Raw genomic sequence first — 15,781 nt, 5'->3', positions numbered from 1 at the left:
GGAGAAATGCACGAGTCAGCAGGTAGGGAAGCAAGAACGTTTTAGAGAGTCAGCGTGCCCTACATGAAATGAAACACGTTGTCGGGAGTGTAAGTGCTCTTAAGGAACTAAAACCAGGTATGTGGTAGAAAGGGATGTTGGGGGGAGGGAGGAACATTAGTTCAGGTGGTCAGGGAGGGCTTCTCTGAGGAGGTGACATGAGAACTGATGAAGCCAGTCAAGGGGACATGTATAGGGGCTCGGCTGATGGAGGTGTAGCTTGGACCTGAGCGGAACTGACCTCGAAGCTGTCTCTTGGCTGGCCCCATGCTGCTGTCTCTCTGGGATTCCAGCGGGGTGAGGAGCTGGGGCTTGTGAGTGAAATTTGGGAGGCGGGAGGCAGGCCAGCTACGTGCACCTCAGGAGAGGTATTTGGACCATGTGTGCGTGAGAGTCACCGACTGGTAGTAGAAGACAGAACATCTTTTTTAAAAGACACTTTTTTTTTTTTTAAAGATTTTATTTATTTATTTGACAGAAAGAGAGACAGTGAGAGAGGGAACACAAGCAGGGGGTAGTGGGAGAGGGAGAAGCAGGCTTCCCGCGGAGCAGGGAGCCCGATGCGGGTCTCGATCCCAGGACCCTGGGACCACAACCTGAGCTGAAGGCAAATGCTTAACGACTGAGCCACCCAGGCACCCCAAAAAGACACTTTTTATATTGATACCATTTTAGACACAGAAAGTTATAAAAGTAACCCACAGAGCTCTTGTATACCCTCCACCCACTTGGCTCCTTATAGAACCAGAGTGCAGCGATGGAAATCAGAAAATTAACGTTCATATGCTGTTAACTAACCTGTTAAATTCAGACCTTTTTTTAAAGTTCATCAGTTTTCCCACTCATGTCCTCTTCCGGCCCAGGATCCGCTTCCCCTTAGTCTCCAATCTGTGGGAAGTCTTTGGTCTTCCCTTGAGTGTCATCTGTACAAGAGCCCTCCGTGTGGGTTGGTTTGCTCTTTTCTCCCGGTTAGACTGAGCTTAGGCATTTTGGACAAGAACACTGTAGAGATGGTGCTGCGTCCTTCCCAGTGCGCCGGATCGGGGGGTGGTATGTGATGCCAGTCTCTTATTACAGGGACGTTAACCGTGATGGCTTGGCTAAGACCATAGCAGCCAGCTTCCTTCTGTGTGGAGAGAGCATTATTCCTTTCGTCATTCACAAATGTCTTCCGTGGAGGCACATGAGGTTATCTAAATATCTTGTTTCTCATCATACGTCAACCCACAATTCTTAAGCATCCTTCAATGAGTCTTGCAAGCAAAGATGATTATGATAGCGTTTGTCTGATTGTGATTTTTCTATTCCCATCATTCCCCCTAGATTAATTGATTGGAATTCTTTTGTAAGGAAGAGTTGTCCCCTATTTATTCATTCATTCGATCACTCATTAATTCATTTTTTTGAGATACAATTGACATGTAACATTATATTAGTTTCAGGTGTACAGTGATTAGAAACACATATATATTGCAAATGATGACTACAGTAAGTTCAGTTAACATCCATCACCGCACATAATTACAAATTTTTTTCCTTGCGATGAGAACTTTTCAAGATCTACTCTCTTAGCAACTTTCAAATACACAGGACAGTATTGTTAACTGGAGTCACCTTGCTGTATGTGACATCCCCAGGACTTATTGATTGTATAGTTGGAACTTTGTATCTTTTGACCGCCCCCCCACCCTGTTTGCCCACTCCCACCCCCTGCCTCTGGCAACCACCAGTTGATCTTCTTTATCTATGAGTTTAGTTTTTTTTTTTTTTTTTAAGTTTAGGTTCCACATATAAGTGAGATCATATAGTATTTGTCTTTCTCTGTCTGACTTATTTCACTTAGCGTAATGCCCTCAAGGTCTATCTGTGTTGTCACAAATGGTAGGATTTTCTTCTTTTTTATGGCTGAAATTGTGCATATATACCATGGTGTGTCTGTGTGTGTGTGTGTGTGTGTGTGTCACTTTCTCCCCCCCCCGCCACGGACACACAAACACACTCCATCATTTTTATACATTCATGCATCCGTGGATGTCTTGTTCCCATGTCTTGGCTATTGTTCATAATGCTGCAGTGAACGTAGGGGTGCAGGGATCTTTTTGAGTTAGTGTTTCCACTTAAGTACCCAGCAGTGGAATTGCTGGATCATAGGGTAGTTCTATTTTTAGCTTTTTTTTTTAAAAAAGATTTTATTTATTTATTTGACAAAGAAAGAGAGAGCATGAGCATGGGGAGGGGCAGAGGAAGAGGGAGAAGCAGACTCCCCACGGAGCAGGAAGCATGACATGAGGCCGATCCCAGGACCCCGGGATCATGACCTGAGCCGGAGGCAGTTGCTTAACTGACTGAGCCACCCAGGCGCCCCTATTTTTGACTTTTTGAGGAGCCTCCATACTGTTTCCCACAGTGGCTGCACCAGTTTGCGTCCCCAACCCCAGTGCATGAGGGGTCCCTTTTCTCCATCCTCAGCTCTTGTTATGTCTTGTTTTTTGATGGTGGTCATTCTAACAGGTAGGAGGTTCTGATAGCTCATGGTGGTTTTTGTTTTTTTTTTGTTTTTTTTTAAGATTTTATTTATTTACGAGAGAGAGAATGAGAGACAGAGAGCATGAGAGGGAGGAGAGTCAGAGGGAGAAGCAGACTCCCCGCTGAGCAGGGAGCCCGATGCGGGACTTGATCCCGGGACTCCAGGATCATGACCTGAGCCGAAGGCAGTCGCTTAACCCACTGAGCCACCCAGGCACCCCTCTCATGGTGGTTTTAATCTGCATTTCCTCGTTCACTCATTTATGTATGTACGGGCTCGTGCATGGTTATTTTATTCTGTGGTTTTAAATCCAGAACCACTGACATTTATTTTGCGGTTCCCTTGAATCCTGTCATCCTCTAGTCCATCCTTTTATGTCTTGAGGTGGGTCATGGTCAGCTTGTCTTCAGCCACCTAGTGGAAAATGTTTGCATGGCGGCGGCAGGCTCCGGAGAATGGAGCATGGACTGTCTTTATTCCTGGGTGTGGGGGGGGTGATCCCCACTTTACCAATCTCGACACGAGTGTCAGCAGATAGGCAGGAAGTCCTGTTGCAAGCCGCAGCGTGGGACAGGGAAATGCCGCTGGGACCTCACTGTCAAGGTGCACGTGGTCTGGAGTAGGACGTGGCAAACTTTCTATAAAAGACCAGATGGCAAATATTTGGGGCTTTGAGGGCCTTCTATGTCTCTTGCCTATTCTGCTTTATTTCCTTTTATCCTTTCAAAAGATAAAAACCATTCTTAGCTCACAGACCACACGCCTGGATTGACTTGGGGGCCGTGGATTTGACTTGGGGGATTCCTGGTCTAGAGAGGTTCTCTATCTGTGCAGTTCAGTGAAGGAGCCCCATGTGGCCAGTGGAGCCGTGGAAACGTGGCCAGTGTGACCGAAGAGTTACATTTTTAAATGTTATTTAATTTTCATCAGTTTACCTTTAAAGAGTTGCATGTGGCCGTTGGCTACCACCTTGGACAGTTGAGGTCCAGAGGATGAGAAAAGATAGATTCATAAAAGACAGAATGCTAGGACCAGCATCCATCAGTCTGACAGATTCTCTACCCCAAGGACCTGAGAGTGAGTCCCGATTATCTGGAGATTAGGGTTCCTTTAGGCCAGTTTCCACCCCTGCCGTCTCAGGGTGATGGGGCCAAGGAGATACGGTTTGGTTAAAAGTGGCCTCTGCAAAGTCTGCTGCTTCCTGGAGCTCAGGGGAATTTGGGGCTCAGGACCCACACCGACCCTCCGTGAGCCCTTGCAGCAAATTTGCTAAGGCTCCCCAACCCGGCATGCCCCTCCCTCCCTCTGTGTATCCTGTGGATTTCCAGCAGGCACCTGCAGAACTACGTAGGTTTCGGAATTTGGCGGGGAGAGGGTCCATCGTTGTCATCAGATTCGAAGCACATCTGCAGGCCCCCAAGGACCAAAGCACTGCTGTTACTTACAGTGAACATCTGTTCTCACAGCAGTGTCCTTCCTGTCTCCCTTGCTGTCCCGTGAACAGCTCATCGCTCACGATGTGCATCCAGCTTTCTGCTGACTTTCTTGGATGCATGACTTCAGTGGAAGCTCACACCCACCCCATGAGGTTTCTGTGACTCTTTCCCTCAGTGCACACATGAAGGGGCTGTGAACATTAGCTTCATTTGCAGATGAGACCGTGAAGCACTGGCCCACGGCCCCCACGGCCCATGCTGTGTTGAGCCCAGATTCGGGCCCAGACCTCCGTGAGTGAGCACCTGCTTCCACTTTGCCCCTACGAGCACCCCTCTCCTCACCCCAGCCCCTGCCTTGCTAGGCAGTGAAATCCAGAGCCTGCCGTCGTCCTAACCCCTGGCGTATTGCATTCTCGCCATTATCAATGGTCATTATTACTCAGAAACATTGTCATAGTCACAACTCCCATTTGTCTGGCTTAGGATATGTCCCTGTCGTTGCGCGCCGTGGCTTTTCATCCTGACCACTGTGGTCTAGAATTATTCTTGTTCTATGCCTGAGGGAACAAACAGGCCCATGCAGGAAATGACTTGTCCAGGATCATGCAGTTTAGAGGTGGCATCTGAAGTGGGTTTGAACCCAGGCAGTCTGGGAGGAAAGGCCAAGCTCCCAGCCCAGTGGAGCGATTCTGAACCACGTGGAGAGCTTTAAAACACACAGATGCCTGGACCTTATATCCAGAGACCCTGATTTCGTGGGTCTGGGTGCAGCCAGGGCATGGGGACTCTTATGAACAGCTCCTCGGAGACTCTGATATCATAGCTACTCTGCTTTCCTGTCTCAGAGCAAGATTCTTCCTGGTTCAGGCTGACATCCCAACAGGGTCCTGTCGTGGGAAATCGAGGAGTGGGGCCTCAGAAAATTCCAAAACCTTTGGGGAACTTACAGGTGGAGGTTTTAGGCCTCCGTAGTTTGAGTGTGGTTTGGACCAGAAGGCAGCAGAGGAGGATGGTGCTGCTGATAGAGGCCATTGATTGGCTCCTCATTCTCCCCTTCATCATCTCACGCTAAAGGAAAAGGCATGATTTTTCTTTTTGCTCTTGGCAACCCTTGTCCTTGTAAATTAAAATGGAAAACGATAGTGTCGGTCGTCTCTAGTCTAGTCATTATTTGGTTCCTCTGCTGGCGTCTAAATGGCCAGCAGGCCTGCCCCAGCGGAGACCCCCACCCAGCAGGAGAGAGAGGCCAGTTGGGTTTTGAGACCCAGATTACTTCAGCTACGGCCCTAAACTTCTTCCAGGCTTGGCTCAGCTGTGAGCAGAATGTGGTGGAGGAAGATGACATTCTTCCGTGAGCGGGGCCTGGGGACTGGGGGCCTGGGGTGGGGAGCAGCATCCGGGGCTTCTTTCAGCAGCTCTGCGCTCCGCAGGTCTCACCCCCGGCCCCAGTCCCTGCAAGCTTCCCAGCACACGAGCCAGGCACCACGCATCTCTTCACACCCAGCCCCACCTAGTTTGCAGAGATGGCGGAGGTCGAAATACACCTATCTCACAAATAAGAAGGTGGTGGGTCAGTCAGGTTTTTAAGGAAGGGGCAGAGCTGGGATCCCAGCCCAGGTGGTCTGGGCCAAGTCTCCCACCCTGCACCCCAGGCTCTCCTGTCTTCCTCCTCCATCCATTTGGGACCTGCATACTGGAGTCTCTGTGGGTGGGCAGAAGCCCTTCTATGCACCTCTTTCTCACCTTGAGCTGCCTTTTCTTCGAAGTCACTAAGTCAGGAGCCGCTACTGGATTTTTTTAAGGGCACATGGCCCTTTTATTTCAGTGTTTCTGCTTTAAAAGAGTCGCCCCATCTCAATCCGGGGAGGCAGCAAGTAGGACTCCCAGTGCCAACCCTGAGGAGGCCAGGTCCTTTTTTTCTCTTTCCCCAGAGCCTGCTGGCCAATTTTGTTGCCATCTTGTACTCATTTAGGCTGATGATGGATTGAAAACATCATCCAAGGGAACAAAACCGCTATTCTCCCCAGGCCCCAGGCCTGAAGCCAAGCAGCCAGCGGCTAAAAAGAAAGCCTGATGCTCTGTAACTTTATCTGTAAAAGGGCACCCTTGGTGAACATGCTCGGGACGCAGAAAACGTCTACCCCCTGCCTGTCCCTGGTGGGGCAGAGAAGTCTCCCTCCACCCCAGCGCTAATCCTCTGGGCTCAAATGTCAAGGAAGAAACTGAGCCCGTTTGGCTCGCAGACTTCGGAAAACCTGGACCATATACTTTACAATGATTCATTTTCATTAAACTGCTGGAAAAGTACAACAAACCCCAGTTAGTTGTGCTAACCCCTGAGGCTTGAGCCTGCTGGGGAGAGAGGCTGGGTTCACATTTCTTTTCCTGGGAATCCACTCAGGAGTCCTGCCTTTTCACTGGCGAAATACCTAGGCAAGCCCCAAAAACCTGAACCTGGTCTTCACATGCACGTGGGGACCTTTCGACCCTCTGGCTGGACACTGGCGTCATTTTAGCAAGTTTCAGGCCAAGTACAGTGGGTCCAGTGCCTTTTATCATCATTTTAATAGTCAAATGGGCCAGATGTTTAGTGACACCATTCAACCCTCAGCCCATTGAAAACAATGAAGAAGCAGAATGAAGAGTCAGATGGCTTCAGCACCTGATTCTGGTTCTCTATCTTTTTGGATAGGCCCACCCTCTCTTCTTCTTCTTCTTCTTCTTCTTCTTCTCCTTCTTCTCTCTCCTTCTCTTCTTTCCCTTCCTCCCCCTCCCTCTCCTCCTACCTTCCTCCTCCCCATCCTTCTCCCCCCAGCCCCCTCTGTCTTTCTCTAGGGCATAGGAGAGGAGCCTAAGTCAGGGCATCATTTTGAGTTGACACTAGCCAGGCAGATAAATCGGGCCAGGAAGTGTGTTCTAGATGGAAAGGAACAGAAAGTTCCAAGGCCCAGAGCAACATGAACCTCAGATGATGGAGAAATGAGAGTGGCCGGCCATGGCCAGGAGTCCAAGGAATGGTGAGCTAGGACAGGGGATGCCCTGGGCAGGGGACAGTTAGGAAAGGCCTCAGGTTCTGGAAGGCTTATGTTTTTATCTTTTGGACCAGGATTTCATAACCTCCACATTTTTAGCATTACAGGCTAGGAAATTCTCTGTTGGGGCAGGGTTGTCCTGTGCACTTGGGATGTTTAGTAACATCTCTGGCCTCTGCCCACGAGAGAGGAGCAGCATCTCCCTCCACTCCAGATATGACAACCCAGAAATTGCCGAACATCCCTGGGGAGCTGGGGCCAAAACTGCCCCAGGGAGAAGCACTGATGGAGGTGATAAAGAGCCTTTGAGGACTCGGGTGGGAGAGGGACCGATTAGGACAGTCAGACGGACGGTTCTACAGCAGCCCAGACTGGAGTTAAGGGGCCATGGAGAGACTTGGATAGTGGGGATGCAGGGAGATTTCTGTAACAGTCCAGGGGGAAGGGAATGTGGGTCTGGCCTGGGACACGGCTGAAAGGGTGGGGACGTTGGTAGCAGACCAGGAGGCAGGGTTAGGAGGGCCAGACACCGAAGTTGATTGCATGGGGCAGATGCAGGTGGGTGGTTTAAAGCTACAACATCTGGTGGGGGGCCTCAGGGATGGGGGCCGTCCGGGAAAGGGGTATGTGGGCCTTTGTGGGCCACACAGCGTTGCCCATTCACTCATACTTGCTCACCTGCAGACACATACGCCCATCCACATCCCCCTCTGTCCCTCTCTCCCTCTGCCGCACCTCTGCACCTCCTCTCAGCTCACCTGCTCCCCCACACCCGGCAGAGAAGGTACCAGCCACCCCCCTCCCCGGGAACCTGCCGGCTGACTTCCTGGGGCTAACTCCCTCGGTCATTTGGGGGGCACTCCTTAGCTCCTTTGCTGCTCCTTGAAGGCTGGGACCGGCTCGTGATAGTTACTATTACCATATAGTAATTGTGAAGCATATCCTGAGTTCGAGGTCCTGTCTTCGGGTTCTGTGATTTCATCCTCATGAGAAGCATTTTCCTGAGAAAGGAAAGGGCTCAAGATGGGGAATGTTTGCACCAGCTTCTGTGCCCACCCCCCAACCCCACGGGAGCTCCATGTGGCTGGAGCCCACACCTGCTTGTCCACAGCCCTTCCCCGGCCCCCAGCACTGCGTGCCTCACTGCAGACGTGCAGAATGAGTTTGCGCAATCAGAGGAAGGATTCGGGCCGCCGGTCGCCGGTGGCAGGGCCCGGGTGGGAGCCCAGGTCTGTCTGACCCCTGTTTTGGGCCATGTTCTTCTAATTGCCTTCACGTTCTTGCAAATAGACCTCAATTTGGAATGGATGAATAAATGAACGCATGAGTTCACGCACAAGGGCAGTGGTGGCCTCCTCAAATGCAGTCACCTGCCCAAGGACAAGCTAACCAAGTTTCCAGACTCGGGGTGCACTTTCCTCACAAGCCCAGCATCTTCCAGGGTCTAATGCACTGCTCCCAGCGAGCACAGCCCTCTGCCTGTGATTCTGTGGGCTCCTCTGATCCCCAGGCATACAAAATAGTCCAAGCCCACATTTTATGAGTCTCTCTGAGCCTTTTTTTTCCCCTTAGGCACAGAAAGCCAATTTTATTTTGCCAGGAAAGTAAAGACAGTTTCTGGAAGACTCTTGCTCTAAAGAAAACCTGTAATTTGGGCAGACCTATTGTTCGGGGGGTGGGGGGGAGGTTCTCAGCTTTGGCTGCCCAGGAGGATCTCCTGGGGAATTTAAAAGATCCTGGTGTCCAGGCCCATTCCCCCACGGGATCTAAGTTAACTGGTTGAGAGTGGGGCCCAGACATCAGGAATTGTTAAAAAGATCTCTGCGTGATTCAAATGTGCAGGGTGAGAAGTTGATAGGCCTCCAAGTGACATTCTCCGTACCTTGAATTTCTCTTTTGGGGGGAGTGGGTGAGGAGGAAGAGGAGGGAAGGGAGGAGGGGTGGTTGGGGGGTAGAGAGACAGAGATACAGACAGGCAGAGAGACAATTGACTACCCCCCACCCCCCCAGTTTATCCACTGTGGGCGTGCAAAGTTTTGCCATTAGTGTGTTGTTCTTTTGAGTTAAAGCACTCCTCTAGGGAAGGACAATATATCATGCTACTTTTAGCCTTTAACACTAGTCACCCTGGACAGTGTGAGGGACCTGGACAGAAGGGTGAGGACCCCTCCAGGTTGGGGGAGGAGCTGCTGAGAGAAGTGAGGGCCTGTGGGAGGCTGACCCTCTGTGCTCCCTGGTTCCTCTTGGGTGGGTCCTGGGTCTCATTTTTTAGAAGATGGATTATTGGATTCAGCAAGAAAGGTTGTGAGCAGGTGTTCCTGATCCAACAATCTGCTCTGAGCTAACAAGCCGAACCATCCGGCCCGGGCTTAGCATTGGGGACCCAGAGATGGCTCATCCACCTCCTTACCCTAGGGAGAGCTCTGCATGCAGCCGGCCCTCATGTGGCAGGAGCAGGCGTGGCTTGGGAAATGAGCCAAGAGCCACAAGAATGGGAAGGGTTGAAAGATCCCTGCCAGGGGTGATCATGGAGGCCTCCCAGAGGAGATGACATTGGAGCGGGGGCCTTGAAGGGTATTGGTAGTTTGTAGCCTCTGAGTGTAGGGTGCAGTGGAGGTGCAGAGACCGTTCTGGGTGCCCTTGAAGCTCTCAGCTCCCAACCCTTGTCACACTTTATTGTGATTGTGCTCATAATGCTGCCTCTGGTGCTAGAATGTAAGCCCCCCACACAAGGCATCGTGTGCAGCTGAGGCCCAAGATACACTGAGGGACGAATGATCTGGGTGCAGGGGGACACCTTCCCAGGCTGTCCCCCTTCTAGGGCAACAGTTCTGCTTTCTTTGTCTTGCAGGGATACGGAATTGTGTGTGTGGGGGGGAGGGGTTTCCTCCCTCCCCTGGGACCTGGTCTATTATTATATCAGTTGGCCTCACTTGACCTTCGGTTTGATCCTAATGACTTGGATTAGATTCTAACTAGCAGCTGGTCATTTTCTGTGCAATTCTACTGTTTCTTCACTGAAGATTGTATGAGGAACCCCAGTAGTCTCAAGCCTCATTTTTCTTCTATTTGTTTGTTTTCCTTACTTTCAAATACCCCACTTTTTATCGAAGGACACGTCATATTATAAGTATTGTCAAGAAGTGCATGTCACTGAGGGATGGTTCAGGAATGTCACAGCCTGAGCACAACCATATGACCAGCACCCAGATCAAGAGACATAACTGGCAAGTGTCCCAGAAATTCCTACAGTGTCCCTTCCCATTCTGTACACCCGTCGTCCCCACCCCGGGAGCACATGCCCTTCCTGACTTCTAACTCCTCAGGTTAGTTTTGCCTGTTGTGGTTTATATGAGTGGAATCAGAAAGTACCGACTTCTTTGGGTTTGGTTTTGACTTCATTTTTTTTTTAAGATTTTATTTATTCATTTGAGACAGAGATAGAGAGAGAGAGCACGAGCAGTGGGAGAGGCAGAGGGAGAGGGAGAAGCAGACTCCCTGCTGAGCCCGGAGCCCGATGCGGGGCTCGATCCCGGCACTCCGGGATCATGACCTGAGCCGAAGGCAGACGCTTAACCGACTGAGCCACCAGGCGCCCCTTGGTTTTGACTTCTTTCTCACAGGATTTTCATGAGAGGTCCATCCACAGAGAGCTAGTTGCCTCCTGATATTCCATTTTATGAATGTATCATAATTGATGCATTCTACTGTCGATGGGTATTTGAGTATTTTTTCAGTTTGAGGTGATGGTGGTTCATGCTGCTGTGAACATTCTAGAACACGTGTTTTGGTGAACATATATACACATTTCTGTCGAGTACATACCCAGGAATAGGATTGCTGAGGCACGGGATATGCGTACCTTTAACTTAGTGCCTATTCCCAAAGAGAAGAAACGTTTATTCTCATCTTAGTCCCTAGACAGGCATGTATAAACTCAGCAACATGAACATTTGGGACTGGATATAATTCTTTGTTGTTAGAGGCTGTCCTGTGCGTTGTAGGATGTCCCAGGTCACGATCCTCCAGATGTCAGGAGCACAGCCTCCCTCCCTAATTCATGACCTTCAAAGCGGTCTCCACACCTTGCCGAATGTCCCATTGTCTCCCCAGGGTTGAGGGGGGAGGTCAGAATTACCCCATCACTCCGCTGCTCTAGGCTGTGAGCACTTGAAGGGCCGGGACTTTTCCTGTTATTTCCCTGCCATCTCCCTAGGACCAGGCGTGCTGGTGGCACTCAAGAGATTTGTGCTATTGTTTCAAAAACAGACGTGAGGGGAAGACTTGCTCTGCTGGCCCAGGGCGGGCCCGTCCCCGGGACTGGCCACCACTGAGCAGGGCAGGCCCACGCAATGCGGGGCAGGGGTTGACGCAGCCCAAGGCCAGTCTCCATCGGTGGGCATTTTCGGGGACTGGCCCGCGGCCATGGCCTCGGTCATCCTGTCTGACGACACCGTCCCCGCCCCCCCGGCCCCCTCCCCTCTCCTCTGGGCAGGCGTGGCGTCCTGCACCTACACGAGAGCAGCGGGATCCATGACATCGGCCTGCCCCAGTGGCAACTCTCACTCTGTCTGATGGTCGTCGTGGTCATCCTGTTTTTTAGCCTCTGGAAAGGAGTGAAGACATCAGGAAAGGTAATATCTTTGTTTCTATTTAAGTTGGGACGTTGTCCCGAAAGAGATCTTTTTTTCTAGCTGTCACTAGATGGTCAGCAAAAAGCAAGGGTGGGAGGAGTGGAGGTCCGGAGCCTGGGTTTGCCCCCATCCCGGCTCTGCCACGGGCTGACTGGGAGGCCCGCAACAAGTCCCTTCCCTTCCCGAAGCCCAGGACTCCCTCATCCAGGGGTGAGGGGGTACATCAGGGCTCCACACTTCTCCACCAAAGCTCCCAGGGATTGGGACACCCCAAGGGTCTTGGGGAAAAGCCTCAAGTGACCTATTGACATGTGTTTGATAAATCACAAATTCTGGCCTAAAAGCGGATGCACATTTGCACCCTTCTCGGGAATATAACCATTTCCTTCACTATCAAATCCATGCACTTCGTCCAGCAGAGTACTGAGTGCCTGCAAGGGTCTAGGTTTCCTGGGAAGAGGGGCATGGTGGGGGAGGAGGGCCTCCAGAGTCGGCATTCTGACCTGGGTGACACCTCCCCCCCGCCCCTGGATTCAGTCCGTCGGGGGGAGTACACACATCTCATGGCCCATGTTGATTCTGAGCCCAGGGAACATCAGAACAACCCCATTTGGACCCTGTGGGATCCATGTGGAGCTCCACTGTCTTAATGAGGCTATAGGTGAGAAATGGTCTTTCCAGTGTTGTGATTAGCTACTGCTATGTAACAAAACAGCCTGAGATGTAGTGATGTAAAAGAACCATTTGGTACCTCTCATGATGCTGTGGGTTGACTGAGATCTGATAGGTGGGTCTTCTGCTCCATGTGATGTTGCCTGGCTCCATATCTGGGGGCTTGGCTGAGCTAGAATGTCCAAGATGGTGCACACTCATGGATGGTAGTTGGTCCTGGCTAGGAGCCCAGCTGGAGCCATCAACCAGAGCATCTTGGGTTGTTTCCACAAAACCTCTCCAAGTGGCTTGGGCTTCTCGCAGCATGGCGGCCGAGTTCCAAGAGCAAGTTCCAGGCAGACAAGCCCCAGTGGGCAAGTAGCTCTTCCCATCTCTGCTTGCATCATGCTTGCTGTTGGCCCAATGGCCAAGACAAATCTTGTGGTAAAGCCCAGAGTCAGTGTGGGAGGGGACTAACCCAGGGACGAGTTCACTGGGGGTCACGAGGCAACAGTCTACCGTAATCAGGCAAGTGGGACTTTGTGAGAAGCCTCATTAAACAAGTGACTGGGCAAGTGGCATGCATCAGGGTGATCTCTGGTATTCCTAGAGTCCTTGGTCATGCCATTGAGAGCAAAGGTAGTGGCAGGGGACCGGCAGCCAGTGGGGCTGAAATCTGTCAAGAAAGGCTTGACATGGAACCTCCTGTCTGCATGTTGAAGACACAGTGTCTGCCCCAAGGAGGAACCCAAATAAAGTGCAGACCAGGGCTGCAAGCAATTCTGAGATAGAGCAAAACCAGGCGAGGACCGCTACCATCCCAGCACCTGGCACATAGTAGGTCTTCAGTAAGTATTTAGTGAAGGATTCATGAGGAAAGGAAGGAAGGTAGGAAGAAAGGAAAAAGGGTGGGTGGATAAATACGTTGGGGAGCCTCATTGAGTGTTCTTTTGAATTCAGTACAGCGTATTAAGCCTTTATGGACACTACTGTGTGCCAGGCTTGAAGCTAGTGCTAGTGATGTAGGAATAAACGAGGCACGGCCCTTCTCCAATTGCTTATCATCTTATGTGCATTACAGACAGGCATGGGTCACCCAGTGTGACTGTTTCTTGAGTCTTCATCCAGAGACACACGTGTGTGCCCCTCGAAATAAACAGTAATGGTCACAAACTGTACACACACTATTCTATGTTTTGCCTTTTTTTTTTTTTAATTTTTTGACTTGACTTTGGAGATCATTTCATATCAGGTACTCAGGTTGCATTTTAACTGAAGTACAAACTGGACGTTTCAACTGTCCTTAAATCAGTTTAGCGGATCGCCACAATTTTTTGACAAGGAAACGAACTGGAACGCATTGCACACAGTAAAGTCGGAGCTGGCTTGTGGGGTTTGGATTTTAGCTATAGCAATCCGCGTGTTTGCGTGTGTTTTGTGTCAGTATACAAGGTGCTTATTACCGTGAGTTGTCACGGTGAAAAAAGTGAGAGATCCTGCATCAGCATTTGGTCTTTGAGCTAAAGACCATGGAGAAGGTGGCGTTTGGCCCAGGTCTCTAAGGACAGGAGCAGATAGGGACGGGGCAGAGGGAGGGGATTTTCAGCGGGAGGAACCACCTGAGTAAAGCCACAGAGGTGCTGAAGCCCCAGTCCAGCCTTGTCCAGCCCCTCTGCGCCTTTCCCGGGTATCAGGAGCCGGTGGGAGAATTGCAGAAGGAGTATGAGCTTTACTACCGCATCTGGCCTGGACGTGAGGCCCCCACAGCTCCTGATATTACATTCCAAGATGAAATGCCCTGTAGCCATTGCCAGAGTTGGAACAGCCGGCCCTTCCTAGCGTAGCCCTTTGTCAGGAGCTGAGCAGGAGTTGTTTGCAGGGAGACTGATGATAAGAAGGCGCAGAGCTGAGCTTGCTCAGTTCCTCTGTGCAAAGGCACCTTCGAGGAGTCATGCCCTCCCCTTTGGAGTGTGAGGAGGGGCCGGCGGCAGCGGCAGGAATGTTGCCCTAGGGAAACCCCCCACCAGGTGGAAACGAGTCATACTGCAGCCACAGCCCACATTTTCCGTAAATCCCCCCCAAGGAAGCCACGGTCCACATTTTGCGTAAATCTTCCAGCTTTCTGGCGGCTGAACAGGGAAGGGCAGTCCCTGTGAAGGGAGCTTTCCAGAATGGGGAGCTTCACTCAGGACATTCCTATGCCCTGTCTTTAATTGTTTATATAAAGTGGCTCATGAGAAAATCAAGAGCATAGCTTCTTTCTGCCCAGACTGCATCTGGAACAGGACAGGGCTTTTCTTAGCAGGCTTCTGCAGCCACAGAGCAGCCTGAAATGAATTGCAAATGTTCACACTTCCCGTCTTGGCAAGTGAAGGCTCTGTGCCTGGGAGGAGATGTGACTCCACCGTGGCAGCTGGGGGGGGGGGGGAGGGCAGATGGCGGGGCAGAGTCTGAATCAGGGAAAGGGGTGACCCCACACTGCACACTCTGACCTTGGCCCATTGACCACCTCAGGGCAGAGGGCAGAGGTTTGAGTGGGGAGTTAGCCCCCGGGGAGTCAGTTGGGCAGCATGTGCACTGAGGCTTGCAGTCCTGGAGTCCTGCCTGCCTCCCCCATCTCTGGAGTCCTTGGCTGAACTTGGGTCTTAGAGGATGAGCCCAGTCACCGAGCCCCTAAATGTCAGACCAGAAGGCACACAGAGGCCATCTACTCCACTCTGCTCGTACACACGGGGAGGCCAAGGCCTGGAGGGGGACAGGGTGTCACCACAGTCTCGAGCACAACTAGGACTTGGCCTTGGCTCCCAGATCTCAGTGGAGTGAGTGATTAAGAACATGGCTTTGTGGCCAGAGCACCTGGTTGGAGTCCAGGCACTACTATTTCCTGCTGGGTGACCTTGGAATTAAGGCTGCTCCCTACTGAGGGCAGTTAATAATCTTGCCAACCTCCAGGGCCACTGGGAGGATGGAGGAGAGGTCCTTGGTGCAGGGCTGGCAGATGGAAATTGCTCAATAAATGATCCTCGTCCTGCCTTTGACTCCTTCCTCAGCACCCCTTCCAGTGCTCCGTCCCCACCTCAGAGGCTTGCAGACTCTGCTGCCGCTCAGTGCAGCTGTGGGGAGGGGCGGGCCCAGCTCCTACCCGCTCTGTTTACATATTGGACTAAATCTTCAGAAGGCTTGGGCTCCCCTCTGCCTGAAGATAAATCAAGACCACAGAGCTGGCTGGGGGCGGCCACCATGTCTGCCAGTGGCGCGGCCAGGCCCTGGGCTGCTTGGGGGATGGGAAAAGACAGACCACCTCTCAGATTCTGGCAAAGAGTGGTGGGGTTGGGGAGAAACCTGGACCAATTAAAAAAAAAAACACCCGAATTTTAGAATTTTTGAATTGAAAGGTCATTTTGTGCCTTGTGAGTTTCAAGTCCTAATTCTACCCAAGTCTTCCCACGAATGGTTCAATAC

General features: G+C 51.3%; 1 protein-coding gene across 1 annotated transcript in view; it reads left to right on the top strand.

The window, feature by feature from the left end:
- SLC6A2 (solute carrier family 6 member 2) overlaps window positions 1-15,781 on the top strand; it is a 44,225-nt gene that overhangs the window by 14,372 nt on the left and 14,072 nt on the right. Inside the window, exon 4 of the mRNA XM_036088792.2 lies at window positions 11,530-11,668. Coding sequence (XP_035944685.1) covers window positions 11,530-11,668 — 139 coding nt within the window. The remainder of the gene's footprint in view (window positions 1-11,529; window positions 11,669-15,781) is intronic.

The sequence above is a fragment of the Halichoerus grypus genome, chromosome 15 (assembly GCF_964656455.1).
Source record: "Halichoerus grypus chromosome 15, mHalGry1.hap1.1, whole genome shotgun sequence".
Classification (NCBI taxonomy): Eukaryota; Metazoa; Chordata; class Mammalia; order Carnivora; family Phocidae; genus Halichoerus; species Halichoerus grypus.
Note: the sequence above shows the minus strand (reverse complement) of the source record. Positions and strands in the feature narration are given on the sequence as shown.